The sequence below is a fragment of the Struthio camelus genome, chromosome 16 (assembly GCF_040807025.1).
Source record: "Struthio camelus isolate bStrCam1 chromosome 16, bStrCam1.hap1, whole genome shotgun sequence".
NCBI lineage: Eukaryota > Metazoa > Chordata > Aves > Struthioniformes > Struthionidae > Struthio > Struthio camelus.
The window spans coordinates 16,276,189-16,293,302 of NC_090957.1; the positions used below are offsets into that span (position 1 = coordinate 16,276,189).

The window sequence follows — 17,114 nt, forward strand, 5'->3', positions numbered from 1 at the left end:
CTCCCGAAATCCGCCTTCCTGCTTCCAAGCTAAACAGGCTTCAAAGGGGAGGCTTGTTTGTGCTTCTGCACCAGGCCTGGCTTCTCCATGGCGGGGTCAGCCTCAAGGAGCACGGAGCAGGTTAAAGAGCAAGAGAAACAAACCGAATGCGAAGCTGCATGCTTTAACCCTTGCTGCATCCCCGGGAAGAGCGGCGATGAGTGCCCCGTGCTGCGGGACGGGCACAGCTGTGCCCATCCGGCATCTAGCAATGCAGCATGGCGCTGAGGCCTTTGCCCTCAGCGGTCACCAACCTCTGGCTTACGCCAGTGGACAAGTTCCTCCTACCCACGCTTGGTTCTCATCTTCAATAGCTTTCCCGGGGCACAAACGGGAATTCAACCAACAGCCTGCCCAGACAGAGAGTCTTTAGCTTCAGGGTGCTTCGGCAAAAGCAGGGGAGGCTCTTGGCAGGCTGTGGGAGATGAGGCACGCTGTGCCCCCAGCACAGGCGATGGGGCTGTGCAGGGAGGGAGAAGACCGCAGCTCTCAGTGCCGTTGCTGCGGCTCCTCCTGCACAGCCTGCCTCAGTCGTGGCAGGACAGGCCCGTCCTCATTTTGCAGGTTCAGGGCAGCAGCATCTTGGACAAGGACGGTAACAGGTTTTCAGCTCTCCTGCAACAACTGCTCCCTGGCTGGCGTGTGGATTAACAAGCCTCATGCAAACCAGGCGAGAGCACCAGGGAGGAGGTGTTAACACGCTTCCTGCAGCCCCCTGGGCTCTGCGAGCTCTGCGGGAGCTCACAGCTTCCTTCCCTTTGCTTTCGCACAAAGCTGGGCACTGCGGTGCCAAGCCATGGAGCACCTCGACAGCTCCCGTGCTGAGCTGGGCAGGCAGCCAGCCCCGCTCCCCCACCAACGGAGCCCGTCCCCAACCCCAGCAATCCCTCCTGAGCCAGCCTGCTCCCCGGTGGTGAAAGGCAGCAGTTTGATGTTTGCTCTCAGGCAGGCATAGCTTTCTGCTGAATGCTGGCAGTCACGAAGGAAGCTCCACAACGGCTTGGAGGGCAGGCACCCCTGCGTGCCGCAGGCCAGGAGATCAGCACGAGTGTACACCTCGCTGCCTGGACGCTGGAGATGCCCACGGGGCAGAGCCGGCCCCCGGCCTCCCAGGGCTGCAGCTGGGACGGGGGCAGCATGCAGGCTCCGAAATGCTTGGCCACGTTCCTGCCCTTCCCTCTCCTTCTGCCCTCTGGGATCCTCTGCACGGCAGGTTGGCACCGGGGCTCACCCGGCCCCCGAGCGACACTGGCCAGAGGAACGTTACCTCGAGCCCAGAGAGCGATCAAACAATCAGAGCAAAGGCATCTAACCAAATCCTCCCGCCACCCTGGGAGACCACCCAGCAGCACAGCCGTTATCTGCCAGGGTGAGTGTTTACCAATAACGGGAACCAGCTTGCTGTTTTACTGCGAGCTTTATAAGGATAAAAAGAAGGGCTGGGCTTGAGCAGCTCGGAGACGCTGGGACACAGGCCGGCCATTTGCTCGGGCTGCCTAAGCCCCAGCTCAGCTGGGATAAGCTATCTGCTTTGATTGTTTAACAATTCCTCCTCCCTGCTCCCTCCAAAATTCCCTCCAAATCCCATTTAACACCCGCCTGCCTCTCACAGCCCTTGGCACCCCCAAATGCAGCACAGGGAGTGGAGCCCGTTTTGCGAGGCTGGCAGGAAAGGAGAAGCACAACATGGGCCGAAGGAACGCTGCCGCTGCTGGAAAAAGGCACAGCTCCATCGAGCAAAAGCAAGCGGCTCATGCCCAGGCCCAGCTCATCCGCCGGCTCGGCGCGGCAGAGGCCACCCCACCTCTGCTGCCAGCCAGCCGCGGCATGAGCCGGCCAGCTCCGGACCACACAAGCGCTAGGGACTCGCGGGGCTGGGGAGAGAGGGCCCCAGCATGGCGGGACAGCCCGTGCCGGGGGGAGAGGGGAACCCGCGCCTCGCGCTGGCCTCACTCACCGATCAGAGGCACCACCAGGATGAACTTCCTGCACTCCAGTAGCGTTGCCAAGCTGCTGAGGTGGTCGATGAAGCCATTGGTGTCCGGGACGAGGAAAACAGGTCTGATCTCCAGCTCCATCTGCCTCACTTGACTCTGATCTTTCAGCACGGCCTGAAGGAGAAGGACAGAGGGTGAGCAAGTAGGACATCGGCCCTATGAACTGTGGACCCCAAGCAGAAGACAAGCCTGGCTGCTGTGCACGTTTCCCATGGTGTCCAGGGGCCGGCAGGAGGCTGTGGCCAACCCACCTGCACACCCTGAGCACCAACTGCTGCAGGCCAGCGTGCCGCGCGAGTGGGATGGCACCGGCCTCCAAGGAGCACTCTTCCAGGAAAACGCAGCCCTGCCCAGGCCCCAGGGAAAACTGCCTGGCAGCAGCCTTGCAAATGGAGGTGTTTCAGGCATCGTCCCATTTGTGGGACTGGCAATTGCCAGGACTGAGGTGCACCGGTGCCATCGGCCCTATCCTAACACAAAACAGAGGGGAGAAAGAGGGGATGGAGGAGGGAGACTGTGGGACTCCAGAGGGTAATGGCTCAAAGTGACAAGCTCACCAGTGAAAACAAACCATTTTGGGACACACGAGTCCTACCAAGAGCATCCTTACATAGACCCCTGAGCAGGCAGCAGGAGGAGAGGTCCATGGGGAGGGGATGCTCAGCTGTATCTCGCTCACTGCTCCATCAGGTCTTGCACATGCCATGCCTTTTCCGGCTACATCCAGCTGGGAAGCCAGGTGGATTCTAGCCCTGGAAACCCAAAGTCCTGTCCTTGACTGAGTCCTACGCACCCACAGCAGACCAGAAGGGCTCATACACATGAGGAGGGTCCGCTGGGCTTTACTAGCAACCCTCCAGGGCTGTACCAGACCTTTGGCTAATGCTTGTTGCCAAAAAAGGACCCAGGAGCTCACATATTACTTCAGATGCTATCGAAGGACTTGGGCTCTTTAGTAAGTCAGAGGCTTAAAAAACTCAGGATGCTATTCTAGTGCTTCCTCTACTTAAAAATAGCTTCCCTGGACTTGCTGATGTTTGTTGCCTCTAATAGGAACTGGTCACCCACGGAGCACAGCGGCACTGCTGTGGAGCATGTCCACCATGCAAACTCTCGCGACACTGGGCTCACACCCGCAAGAAACACCCCAGGGCCCGGAGGGGAAGCCCAGCTCAGCTCTTTCCACCAGCCCCACTCTGCCCAATGTTACGGGAAGCTTCCCCTCGCCGTGGTAAGGGTCCGAAGCCTCCTGAAGTCATGCCAAAGCCTCAAAGGTGCCCTGGAACGATGAGCCGCACCGGCCAGCAGCAGCCATGGAAATAAGTGGTTTTTTAATCCAAGTGTTGTTATCTGGCTTTAAATCAAGACGTCCTGATCCTGCCACCTCCCACGAGTGTCTCCAGACAAAGCAGCAACCCTAACCTTCACCACGTGCCTCGTACCCTCTTCCTGGCAGTGCCGCTCCTGGGGATGCAGGTCCCATGGACCCAGAAGGGCAGACGTGCGGTGTGGAAAGCACATCGCGTCCCGCCTGCTACGCGCTGGTGCTGAGCTACGCCGCTGAGTGGCGACAGGCCGGCCTGAGCCATGCGGTGCTAGCCAGACTCACGGCCACGGCTCTGCCAACGCGGGGATGCCCGTTCCTCCGTGTGCAGGGCTGGCGACGCCGGCATAGCATCCCTGCTCCTGCGCCCGCTGGTACTGCCTCTGCACACGCTCTGCCTTCTTCCAGCCCGGGCTCACGGTGGTTCGAAGGCCAGGGAGGTCTCTGCTGGCCCAGGTGGCACTGGAGGTCCGGCCAGGAGACCGTCTGGAGGCACGGCGCTGCCCTGCCGCCTCGCAGCGTCCGCGTGCGGTAAGGATGGCTTCAAGCAGGGTTTCACCCCAGCGGGTGCAGGGGTGAGATGCTCCTGCGGGTGCTGGGGCCCTGCTGACCTCGACCTGCCACGGAGGAAGGCCCCGTTGGCCAAGGCGGAGGGCCGAAGCGAGGCAGCACGCCGTCCCCCGTGCAGCCGCCGAGCTAATCGGCCCCGAACTTGCAGGAAGGGTGAGCAAAATGGCAGGTCCCAGCGGAGAGCAGCCTCTGATGGGCAAAGAGGGGGCCTACGTGCGCACGGCGAGCCCGTCTACGCCCCAGCGCAGATCCTTGACGCCTGGGCTCCCGCCAGCCCATACCGGCGGCCTGGCGAGCAGGAAGCTCACCTACGCGCACGCCCCCGGGGCCGCGGGGAGCCGCAGGTGGCGGCGGGGGCCGCCTCTGCTCCGGGCGCGACCTCGGGGCGCTTCCCTCGTGCGTGGCACTCGCCCTGGCGGCGGGCGCGGGCCGTACCCGGCCGGTTCCTGGCAGCTGCGAGCGACGCCTGTGCCGGCCGTCACGTCCCATTCCGCTCCCCGGGCCGCCTGGTGAGAGAAGGACACAGGATGCGCCGGGAGTGAAAGAGCGAGGTCGGCGGGGAGCGTGCCAAGTCCCCTCGCACAGCTCCGGGCCGCTCGGGGAGCCAGAGGGAAACTCGCCTTTGCAGAGTTCAGAGGCCGGCAGCGAGATTTATTTTTGTTTGTGTGAGTAAAAGGCTGCAGAAGCCTCTGGCCAAGGGGTTCGGGGGGGAGGGGAGTGGCCTGTGATTCATACGGACTCGCGCTGGCCTCGCGCCAGGGATGAAAGGGAGCCCATGTGCAGGATGGGGAGGCGAGCGCTGCGTTAACCCTTCAGCCGGTCCGCGGGGCCCGCCAGCCGCCCCCCCCCCCCCCCCCCCGTCCCGGCCGGCGCGCAAGGTGGGCCGCGGGGCCGCGCCGCCGGCCTCCGGACCTGCCTCCGCTCCGCAGCCGCGGCGCGCCGCCGGCCATCGACCCGCCGTGCCTCAGTTTCCCCGTCGCTAGGACGGGGACGGTGGCCTGTGCGCAGGTGGGGTTTGGAGGAAACCCTTGGAAGAGCGGCAGGGATAAAACAGCATGTGTATGGCCTCACCCCGGGGTCCAAACCCTGCAAGACGGCCAGATTTTAGCCCCGACTGGGGTCAAACCTGCTCTGCAGCTGCACGGCAGAGCAACCTAGCAGGGCTGGCATGGGGCAGGGGACCCCTAAGGCAGGCAGCTCCTGCTCCCCTTGGGGCCAGCCAGCCCCTCTGCTCCCGGCCTGAGGCACCTGCAAGCTGCGGCGGTGGAAGCTGCTCCCGCCTGCAGCCCCCGGCCCCTGCCCGGCGCTCCGGGCGCCAGGGGCTTCTCCCAGGAGCTCGGCAGGAGCCGGAGGTGGCTCCCTCCGCTGCCCCAGCTGGTGGCAGCACTGAGATCAGACACTCCTGCGCGCACAGTCCCAAATTCCCAGCTCATCCATCAGCTGGAATCACCTGGGGGATTCCCCGGAAGCTGCTGCCCAGCCAAAGACTTCCAGTTTGGGAAGGGGACTGCCCCCGCCAGAGCCAGGCCACCAGGCGCTATTTTCTGCAGACCACCACGGCGCAGACCCGAGGGTCCCCGCCACAAGCAGCGCGGGGACCAGCGGGATAGCTGCGGGCTACAATTCAGCCCCAGAGGCCGAGCACGCAGATCGCAGAGCTCCTCTCCCCGCAGAGCCAGGCTGGCAGGGAGGCCTCGAGCTGGACCCCGCCGAGACCAGCACCGTGCCACCTTTGGGACAGGTCATATAGGGTCAAGCCGCCCTGCAAGGACCGATGGAGCTGTCACCATCTGCTACTACCTCTTCTACCCTGAGCAGCTCCTGGCCACTGATCTGCTTTCCAGCAGCGGGGAAACCCGGCGCCGCTGCCCGTCCCAGCCCCGCATGCTCCGCGGGGATCGGAGGCGGATTTTCCAGGGCCGAGAACAATGCCTTTCTAGTCTCTGCTCGAGGGTTTCCTCCTTCCAAGGTTCGTCTGCAGTGTCTTCCTCAGGAGTAAACGTGCCCCGTGCCTGGTAGCAAGCTGGGGCCGCCGCCGTGGTGGAGCCGCCGTGGGTGGGTGTGCGTCTTCCGCAGCCAGCAGGCACCCGCTCCCAGGCAGGTGCGTGTCAGCGCGTGTGCGCCCGCGGCATTGTTCCTCCGCGCAGAGGAGAGCGTGAATGGGATACGGCTATATTTAGCGAGTTACTCACACTCCCGCCACAAAGGAGCGGCTGCATCTTAAGGGGGCGGCCGTTCCGTGGGCTCAGAAGGGACAGGAGCGCGGCTATTTTGGGAAGACATGTCATCATTGGCCGCCCGGTTAAGCTGCTTCTGTAATGCTGAGCAAAACAATAGCAGCATCCAGAGGAAGAGCCTGTTATGTTTCAGGTGGGATGTTTTCAACCGCTCAGGAAACTCGACCGCTCCCAGCGCACAGCAGCGGCACAAAGGACAGGGGACTCTGAACAGCATGGACCAAGGGCCTGGCCAAGCGGCAGGGGAGCCGCGAGCAGGGGCAGGACCGGGCGCTGGCGGGGGACACAGCCCTGCCCGAAACCGCGGCCAGCCTCGCGCCAGCCTGGCAGCTCCAGAGCTGCCTCCTCTTATCCACCTGCCTTTCGCCCCCTCCAAACGTTTGGGCAGCACCCCGGCCCGTGCCTGGCCTTTCAGCTCACCCGGACACAGCGCTGCCGTCCCCAGCCTGCGGAAGCGGGTGAAGGGCGGCTCTGTGTCAGCCGGGGTAGGCGGTAAGGGCAGAGGCAGGTCAGCAGCAGTGCATGCAGCAGAGAAGATGGTGCAGGACTGCCAGGGAGAGCGGCAAACCCTAAACTCATGGCCAGTGAGCAAAGGGCTGCTGCCTTGCTACCGGGGCTGCTGAGGGGTGCAAGTGGCTGAGATTTAAATCTCCTCCGGCCTATCTGTCACCCTCAGCGTGGTGACTTTGGGGTCAAAGCTCCTGCAGAGGAATTGAGCTGAGCTCTCCCGCTCTCCTTGCAGTCAGTGCTGACTGTGGGGAAAGGAACAAACCGTCTGCCATCCCCATTTACTCTGCCCGGACCTGAACTTCCCCATCAGTTTGAGCAACAGTCCTATGTGCACCCAAGCCAGGGCAGTGACCCAAGGAGTGCAAGGAAGGACAACCCCCCTTCGAGGCTGCTCTAAGTGTGACCACAGCCTTTGCTGTGGCTGGGAGCTGACACGGTGGATAAGCAGAGCTTCCCCTGCCAGGGAATGCAAGGTAGGTAAGTAAGCAGGAAGATGAGCTCAGGCTGCGAAACACCAGCCGGTGGGGATCTGGGAAGTCTCTGCCTACCAGAAGGAAGACTGGGACCCATTTGCTTGCAGCAGAGGCCGACAGGACAGGGACAGCAGCCAGAAGATGTAGCAGAAGTCACGCTCCCACTCTCTGGGCCTGGCTGGCGTGCCAGCCCTGAACGCAGAACAAAGGCAAGCGATGGAAGAGCAGCAGTGAATTGGGACAAGCATCAAGTGGATGATCTCCATCAGCAGCAAGAGCTGGGCAGCAAGAGGTGGGGAGTACGGCAAAGGAAAGAAGATGGTTCAAGGAAACCTGCTGCAGAGAAGATAATGAATTTAGCTGGGGGAAGGCAACCCAACACTTGTCTCTGAGCAGGGGAAGACTTGGAGGCAGGAACGGGAGGATAGCTGAAGGGGCAAGAGCCAGTCACACACCACGCCAGGCTTGCAATAGCAAAAAGATGGGAATGCAGTGAGGTCAGGGACTCCTATCCCAAGCAGGCAGAAGGAGCATGACTCTGCAAGGCCCAGGTGAGGCCACATCGTGCTCCCCTGGGGCATGTCTAACCCTGTCAACAGAGAGAGCAGGGAAAACTCATGTTTGAGAGCATTAAAACACAAAAAAAGAAAATGAAAGGCCAAGAGATGAAGGCATACACTGAACCCCGGGTCACTGCCCACTTCACCAGAGTCTCCACGGGAGGCAGCCGAGGCACCTCGGCTCCCCGGGCCTGAGTTCCCATCACAACGCAGGCACAACCACATGGCCGCGCGGGGAGAGCGGAGGCTCGAAGCTGTGCTAAGACAGAAGCCGTATCTACTGGACGCATATGAATGTGTGGAGCTGCGGCTTTTTCCCAGCTTAATGAAGGGGGGGACTCAGAAAGCAACTGATGTTTGAACTCCATAGGTTAGCACTGAACTAGAGAAACAGGATGAAACAGAGAAGGCAAAATGACCCGAGGTCCCAGGAAACAGTGCCCAAGCACAAAAATCTCTTGAGAAGATCAGAAAGCTGCAGGTCAAGACAGGGAAGTTCAAGGAGATGCAGTGCTGAGCTGGCTCCGGCGTGGCTGCCCCGAGACCTAGCAGCGCTTTCCCTCTGAGCTCTTCCGCTTCTCTGGCTCTGGCTGCGTGGTCAGTACCAGGGCAGGGAGAGGAGCGTGGCCTGCACACATGTTCTGCTCCAGGCAGTTCCCAGCCAGCTATGGACTGGATGACTTTATTGAAGCCCCAAGGACTTCTCCTCCACCCCGTACGTTCAGGCTCCAACTGCACCTCAGCTCTCAGCTGTGCAGCCCCTGAAGCTGCCCACACCCTCATTTTGACCTCTATCCGCCTGCGAGCCCCGGCCCCAGCACAGCTCAGGAGGAAGGGAGGAGCACGCCAGGGAGAAAGCCCCTGACACATCAGGCAGCCCCCACTCTCCCCGCAGAATGGGCAGCGGCGATCCCGGGGGCCCTGCTGCAGCTGGGCTACTCGCCGGGGCTGGGATCTGCACACACTGCCCTCCCTGAACATGTGCAGTTCCTGTTTGCTGTGTCTGTACAAGGCAGTGGGAAGTGGGGAATTTACTTACACCTCCCGCTTAACAACCCTGGGAGGCTGGAAGGCTTCAGGCCGCTTTAATTTACAGCCCATCTCTCCAATCTCTCACTCGTTCACTGCTGCTTTCTTCCTTATTGTATTAATGTGACCCAGGTACCTGCCAACAATAATGGACTAGCTTGCGGGGGCGGCCCCTCCCTCCCGGCACAATTTATACCTTTGCCTTGATATGAATTTCTCAAAATTCAAATGAAGAAAGAAAAGGCGAAATCTGAAAGGTTGGGGTGGGTTTGGAAAAGTGAAGCGCAGTGGTTCTGGGCCCAGCGCCAATAGCCGGAGGGTACACATGTGCGCGCTCTCCCAGTAGGGCCTTCAGCAGCCCTGTTTTACAACCACCTCGGCACACACTGTAGAGTTCACGCATATGGCCAGACAGATGTGTCTGGCTTACGTTCAAGGCTGGAAAATGAAGAATTATGGAAGTGAAGGGCCCTGGGCATTAGAGAGGGCGGAGGTGAGGGGGAGGGGAGCCAGGGAGAATTTTCCTCTGCTGAGAAATCCTCATCTGGGCTGCGAGGCTGGAGGAAGAGGGGTTGAGAGCAAGCAAGGCAGCCAACAGCCATGCATGTGAGTCTGCTCTTAAAGCAACAGTGTGCGCCGCCAGGCATCCGCTCCCAGTGCGACCAGTTTATTTCACCAGTTCCCACTGGGAAATGTCCTAAGATCAGGGCAAAGGCAGGGCAGGATCACCTGTATCCCTTTCTTTTCCCCCATAACAACGGCAACAGTAGAATGCGGTTCGCAGGCAGCGCTCTGACTGCAACAGCAGTTTGCAGGCTATTTTTCCTGCCTCTGGCTCCCACATGAACTCTGCCGTTCATGTTCCACCCTCTCCCCATCTGCCTGTGCCCCGCTGCATGGAAAAGCTGAGTTCTCACCCGGCCTCACTGTCACGGTGCCTGTGCCCCAGCCAGGGGGACGGTTCGCTGCCTGGCACACGCTGCGTTACAGCCGTCAGCAAAGGCACTCGACCGTGAGGGCTCCCTGGTATGCTGACGGCTCCATGGAGAAGGGATGCCCAGCTTCAAGAGGGCCCCGGGAGTCCCCGGCACATTCAGCCCAGGGTCTGGAAGGGCAGATCTTACCCTGGGGTAAGGGTACCACCCTGGGGGTGGTACAGCAACATTCATTCGACCCTGTCCACTGAAGCCAAAGCTAAGTCTGCTGCTGGCTTTCACAGAGGCAGCACGGAGCACCTATCCCGGGAAAGTTCAAGGTGTTATGTGACGCTCCCGGAGGCCGCTGTTCCTGAAGCACAGCAAGGAAACACCTGAGCACCACCAACAGAGTGAGACACGATCAGCCCACGTACAAAAGTTAAGTAGCTCCTCAGCCAGACAGCCTGATGGACTCGCTCGCTGCAGCTGCATATCCCATCCTACCTGAATCTTGTCTTGACGACGCTGCTGCTCAGCTACTTTCCTGGCCAGTGCTTGCTTCTTGGCTCTGAGTTCCTTGATGTCAAACTCTCCACCGCTGCCTTCAGCCTCAGAATCATCTTCAAATGCCTCAATCAGCACATCATCTTCCTTCTGCCAGGAAATGCAAACAGACAAAAACAAGAGAGAAGTAACTGTAAAGGATGCTGGTGGCAGGGACTCTGCTCACACTGCTCTTCCCCTTCCAGCAGACAAATCCCTGCTGTGCACGGCTGTCCATCCCCACTTGCTTATGGGTGACTATTTTTAAACATCCAAAAGAAGCAAGCAAAATAAATAAATAGTCAACATCCAGGTAGTGACAAGGTGAGACACAAGGTAATGGCCGAGGGAAGCCTGCGCGGAGGCAGGGGAGGGACAGCCCTGCTCAGAACTCTGTTCTAAAACCAAACTCTTCGTAGCTGTGGGAAACTCTTTCCGCAGCCTTGGGCAAGTCACTGATGCTTTATAGGCTTCAGTTCTGTAAAATGGGGAGCATGATGTTTCCCTGTTTCTCTGCTTTGCCTGTCTGCTTAGACTGTACATCCCTAGGAGCAAAGGCTGTTTCTCTCCACCTGTCTGCACCCAGGGTTTTACAATGCTGCTGCAATACCGATACCTCATTAGAGGCTACACGCGCAAGCTGATCATCTTGACAGGAAGCTCAGATCCATGAACTAAGGAGACCAAAGAGCCCATTCCAGTTCTTTTTGATCTCAGAATAGGCCAGAGAGATTCCTGCACACACCCCAAAACTTCCAGCTGAGCTGGAACAGATGTTTTAGAAAGAGACGCTCAATCTTGATTTTAAAACCCCACATGATGGAGAATCCGCTACGTCTCAAGGTCAGTCATTTCAACGGTTAATTACTTCCTCTGTTAACTTTTGCATCCTACTTCTAGTCTGCCTTTGTCATGCTGCTTCTGGCTGGGAACCTTGTCTTTGCTAAACTTAAGGGTCCCTGGTTCTCCAACCTCCTACCTGCACAGGTGCTTCAGAACCACGTTACATCTTCACCCCCTCCTAGATGAACTGCATGCAGCGACCTTCCCTTGGCTCTCCCCACCGGGAAGTCGCCAGCCCCTTCCCAGTTTGCCTGCACTGCCTCAGCTGGAGACTCCACAGCAGACCACGCTGTTCCTGCACCAGGTAAATTCAGCGCTGGCCTGTCCCTATGCGTCCAAATTCCCAGGACACGGGTAGGCAGGAGGTGGTGGCTAGCGTCCAGCTCAGGATCAACTGCAACCCAGATCTCTCCCAGCTTCGCTGCTCTCCCTAAGGGGTCCCTGGCCACAGGGGAGACTAGAAATCCCTGTTCCTCCATGTGCGGCCTGACAGCAGCTGGCCACAAACACGTGCTGCCTGTGAGCCCAGCTCTTCTGCTGACCCAGACAGTCCCCTTGGCCCAACCAAACCCCCTGTTGCCCATTGCAAGTGATCACGGGCCTTCCGAAGCCCTGCCAGTAACAATTTCTCCTTCCCCACAAAAAAGCAAAGGGCTGCGATGGGGCTGAGAAGAGCTCTGAGGGGGACTCCACCTGACAGACCTGCTTTGAGCCTAGAGGGCTGCAGTGGACGGATGCTGCACCAGGCTGGCCCTGGGAACGGACAGGAGCACACCCCTGCACTCCCTACCCAGCTCAGGCTGCAGTAGCACGTTAGCTGGACCTGCAGTGCCTGAGGGACTCGGGCAGGGAGACTGCAGGCTTAATTTCAACAATCCCAGCGCTCCAAGGCTGCATACTCAACCATTTCCCTCAGCTCCCCGCCACAGGCCTGGCCACAGAACCCAACAACTCTTCTCTCCTTGTGACTTTCTCCCCATGGGAAGGAGGAAGATGAAGCCCTCAAGCTCACTTCCTTCTCCTAGGACAGCCAGGGGGATGCTCTGAGGGCGAGAGAGATGCACATGGGCCTCAGCGAGGAGTGCATGTCAAATGCAGATCTGCTGCGGTGCTTTGGGTCAGGAAATGCTTGCCCAGGCTCCAGGGTGGTCACGCTGGCAAGCTGGAAGCTCTCTTGCGCTCAGACCCCAATGAGGAAGCTCCAGGGTTATGCAATGAGCTCATGGAGAGGTTCCCACAGCTAAGCAGCAGCTGCAGGGACTGGGCGAGGGGGAGCTATCCTCCACCTCGAGTCAATTCACAGCATGAACAGGAGGGCCCAACCCAACAGGTGCTCCAGAGAGCAGGACTGTCCCTGTCTGTGACACTGGTGGAACCCAAAGATCCCAGGACATCATACGCTTTCAGCAGTGTCAGTCTGAAAACTTTCTGCACAGCCTCCAAAAGAGGACAGAGGATCCAGGTCTTCCTACCTTATAGAGATATCTTTTGCTGCTTGGAGTTTTGCTTTGAGCCCCTACACAAAAAACACTTAAAATCTGCCCCCAACTCAGCTGGAGCCATCTGCCCGGGCTCTGAGCGGTGAGGAGGGTGCCATGCACCTTCTTGCTATGGGGCTCCTCCAGTATGAGCAGTTTTGGGGCACATGGGGACACATGCCACGGGCCACTCAGCGCCAGGAGAGGCGAGGCGCTGTGGCCGGCACGGGACGAGCCCCTCACCGGCTCTGCGCCTCCTGGAGCCTGGAGCAAGCCTGGGCAGAGCTGGGCCACCCAGCTCCCCGCTCCAAATGCCTCTGCCCTTCTCTACTGTTTCCCTGGCCTTTCAAACTGCAAGATTAAACACAAGAAAAGAGTCAACCTGCAGAGCGGTTGGCAGGGCCCTTAAACACACACACGGAGCCTGGAGTGAAGCAAGGCCTACAGGAACAAGCAAGGGCAGAAAAACAAGAGCTGAATTCCTTAATCACATCAGGATGTGAGAGGCAGGGGAGGGACGGGGCGCCAATGTCAGCTCTTCCTGTACGTGTGCTGGAGGCTGGAGCTCAGGCCTCTGCCGCAGCTAGCTCCATGGCTATAAACTTGATCCTGAGGCTGAACCCTGACACCCCCTCGCCCACCTCCTCTCCCAGGGCTGCAACGCTGCACGTTATTAAAGCTCGCTCCCCCCTTCGAGTATTAAAAAGCAGCATCTGGAACTCATAGCAGCGCGCAAGATAGAGGCGCATGGGTTGGACTGGCAGGAAAGGGCACGAGCAAAGCACACTCAGGAGACGAGGGCTGTACACCATTTACCCCCCCCTCCTCCCACCCCCCCCATAAAATGCACACGCAGCTACGCTGGCTATAAATAGCGGGAGCTGCAGGGCAGGCAGAGGCTGGGCCCCACAGGGGTGATTCTTCCTTCACCGAGGCGCGCTCTTCCCGCACGGTACCTGATCTTCCAGTTGTTTTCCCTCTTGGCTTCCCATTTCCTTTCCCATGGCGTCTGGGACGGGTGCCACTGACACATATTTTCCACCCTTGAATGCCAGCAAAGGCTCTTCTTGTCCACAAAGGGCTTCCAGGAAATACTTCAGAACTGTGACCCTCTTGCAGTCGGCTGCAATAACCTACAGGGTGAGGACGAGGGGGTTGGGGAGAGGGAAAGGAAAACAAAGTCAGTGCAAAGGGGAGGCGGACAGGCAACGGCCAGAGGGGAATGTGCAGGGCTGTTTGGCCCAGCAGCGCGCAGACAGCCCGGCCCAGCACCCAGCGCACCGCAGGGATGTGCGGAGTGGGGGGGGGGTTCCCCTCTGCTTTTAAACAGGGATAGGAGGGCTCTGCCCAGGCCTCGCAGTGCAGTGTCCTCTGGGAAAAGGAGGCAGGCGAGCGCGAGGTCAGCCATACCCAGCGCTGACCCCCGCACCTTTCACGGAGCACGTCCTGCTCTGCCCTCGCCATGTCCCCAGAGCCACGCGGCTGCCGGGGGGCAGCCAGCCCCCTCCCCAGCCCCACCGGGACAGGGGAAGTCCTGCGAAGCGTGAGGCGAACGATGCGGCCTGGCCTTACTGTTTCGTTTCAGCTAGCTCACCAGAATCCCCCGGGAAAGCAGGAGGGGTCGGGCGGACGGATGCTGGGGAGGGAAACGGCAGCGCAGAGCCGGCAGCTGGGGGCATTCTGCAAAAGCACCACCTCCAACCCGGTCCTGCCGGCCGGTCTCACGAACCAACGGGGGAGCCAGGCAGGCTGGGACTGATCCGGCCAGAAGGAAACTCAATAACTCGGCTAATTATCCAATTTATGAGGCTCTCAGATGAAGTTTCCAGAGCGTGGGAGCCTGGTGCCTAGGCAGCCCCGTCGCGCACGGCACCGGCCTCTGCCTGGGCCTCCCTGCCATTCGCAGCGGGACTCTGCACCTGCACCTTTCTCCTCTGATGCCTCCAGTCGACGGGTGTCACCCACAAAGAAAGAGCTTTTACAGGGAGAAAGTCAGCAAACGGGGGCTAAACGTGCTACAAACTACGGAGACAAAGTTCACGCTCACGTCGCTGCCCGAGTTCCTCCAACCGCTCCAGTTTCGCTCGCCTCACGCAGAGGGCAGCAGCCTCCGAGCCTCCCTCCCCAAAAAGGGTCCCAGCTCACTCCGGGACGGGGATCCCGCGGCAGCGGACGAGGCCGGACCCCGCACGGAGGATCAACCAAGAGCCTCCACAGCCAGGAACGCCACGCAGCAGACGCTGCCTCCTCGGCCGCCGCGCGCCCGGCCCCGGTTCAGTCGAGAGCGGCCCGCCGCCCTCGCGGGCGCCCCGAGCAGGACGGCGGGCCGGGCCGCGGCGCGCGCAGGGCTGGCAGCGGCCCGTGGCGCGGCCCCGCTCCACCAGGCTGCCGTGAGAGGAAACTTCTGCTCTTCCACAGCGCTGCCAGTTTCCTCTCGGCAGGCTAATTTTAACCGCCGTGTCTCTGCAGTGCGTGTCAAAAACCTGACCCTCCTGTGACCTCCAACCTCCCACCCCAGCTACTGCCTGCACGAGGCACCCTTACATAAGAGGAGCCGGATTCGCCTCCGTTTGCGGCAGTCCCTCTCTCGGAGGCCGGTAACTGCGCCGCCACACCGAGGGGAAGGAAAAACCAGCCCCTTCCTCCCCCTGGGAGGCCGGCGCTGCTGGCGAGAGGCGGTGCGAGCCGGGCAATTACGATAAGGCAGCATTACGGAGCGTGAGGGACCACCGACCTGCAGCTCGGCTCCTAGCAAGGGGGCCGTGCAGGACGGAGCTGGGCAAAGAGCAAAGGGAAGGGCGACGAGGGCTGCGCAGCCAGCAAGGCCTCGGGGGCAGGTCGGGCTGCTGGGAACCCTCTTTCTCAGGGGTGCTCGTGGCTGCTCGGGACGTCCGGGCGGCAGCAACCCCAGCCAGTGTCACAGAGGGAACGTTTCCATCCTCCTGGCTCTCCTTTAGGAACGATTTGGCGAAGGGGAAAGCCAGGAGGAAAGAGAAGTGGCAACAACCGTCGCAGGGAACATCCCGCGTGAGAGCGGCCGGGCTGCGGCGGCCTCGGGGGCGGCAGTGGAAACATCGCCCGCCTGCTTCGTTTAAAGCCAGGCCGGCAAACGCCGCGGAGCGCGCGCTCGCGGGGCCCAGCCGGAGGCGGGCGACGCGACCGCAGCGCAGGGATCTTCCCGCCCGACTCCCTGCCGCTGCCTCGCGCCCAGGCTGCTGGGGGAGCGAGGCGCCGCGAGCGCAGCTGCAGGGCTGCCCGTGCCTCAGCACGGGGGCTCGAACCCGGCCCGGCGGAGGCAGAGCAGCCAGGCGAGGGATCACGCGCAGCGGGACGCGAGGGCACCGCGAGCAGCAGCAGCAGCAGGGGAAGGGGACAGGGAGCTGCGTGCTGGCCGGCTAGGCGGGGAAGAGATCGGCACCCCTTCCTGACACCGGTCCCGAGGGATTTCTCAGGGTCCCGCTAGAATTAAAAGCAACCGCATCCAGTTTAGGCCCCTCGCTGTTTTCACGCAGCATCTACGCGGGAAGGGCTGGGTGCTGACAGAGCTGCAGCGTGGCGGTATCTGCACAGCACAGACCCCCTTCTCGCCTGTCAGAGCCTCCTGGATTGGCACTGCTCAAGCACGCTGCAGGAGGGCTCCTCTCCCACGCCTGGGCTGCGATAAGGACAGGTAGGTTCACTCCTTTCTCCCCTGAAAAGAAACACCTAGGAACAACAGATTCCCTGCTGCATTCAGCTCATCTGCTCGGGAGGAAAGAGCCCAGCCAAAGGCCCGTGGCATAAAGCCACAGTAACTTCTCTCACGAACACATTTTTCAGCCCGCATGAATGAAAAACAGGGAAAGAGCAAACGCTCTGTGCATCCCTGTCACGCGCAGACCCAGGGCGGAGGAGCCCTGCTCCCGGAGGACGCGCCAGAGCCGCGGGCTCTCGCCAGCCGGCCCGCCTGGAGCCAGCCCGGCCCCGGCACGGGGGAGCCCGGCCTCCGAGCTGCTGGGAAACAAGTGACCTGTGACTGGCACCCAGGGCGCGCGAACGGCGGAGCAGGGCCTCGCGTGACACCCAGCGACCTGCTCGGTCAGAAACTTCCTGTTTCGGAACAGCAACGCGAGTGCCCACCGCAGCGCCAGGATGCCCGGGGCCGCGGGGCCGCCCTCGGCCTCGCTCGCCTCTCCCGCAGCCGGGGACTGCTGCCCCAGGCCGGGAGGCGGCAGCGCTGCCGGGGCCCCGGGAGCCGCGGCCGACCCTGCAGAAAGAAAGGCCGAGTACCAAAGTAAATCGCGGCGATGCGCTCGGCGATGCGGCCGCAGCCGCCCCGGCCGAGGGGGGAAGGCAGCCGCCCAGCGTGCCCTCCCCCAGGTCGCGCAGTGAGACAGCAGGAACCGAAAGCCTGGCTTCAAGCAGCCGCTCGGTATGAAAATAGGCCTGACACGCACGCAGCCGCTCTCAAAGGAAAACCGAAACTGAGAATTGCTGAAGTGGTCTGGTGCCCCCGGAGGTGACCCGGGCTCAGTTCCCCAGGGCTGGGAGCGAGCGAGGCATCGCAGAGCCCCTCGCCGCCGCGCTGCCTCCCGGGGACACGTGCCCGGGGACC

At 61.0% G+C, this 17,114-nt stretch overlaps 1 protein-coding gene across 1 annotated transcript in view; it reads right to left on the reverse strand.

Annotated features, from left to right (window-relative positions):
• Positions 1-17,114, reverse strand: part of SMG6 (SMG6 nonsense mediated mRNA decay factor) — a 119,036-nt gene that overhangs the window by 7,036 nt on the left and 94,886 nt on the right. The window contains exons 14-16 of the mRNA XM_068909384.1: positions 13,477-13,653; positions 10,161-10,310; positions 1,997-2,150 (exon numbers count right to left, since the gene is read on the reverse strand). Coding sequence (XP_068765485.1) covers positions 1,997-2,150; positions 10,161-10,310; positions 13,477-13,653 — 481 coding nt within the window. The remainder of the gene's footprint in view (positions 1-1,996; positions 2,151-10,160; positions 10,311-13,476; positions 13,654-17,114) is intronic.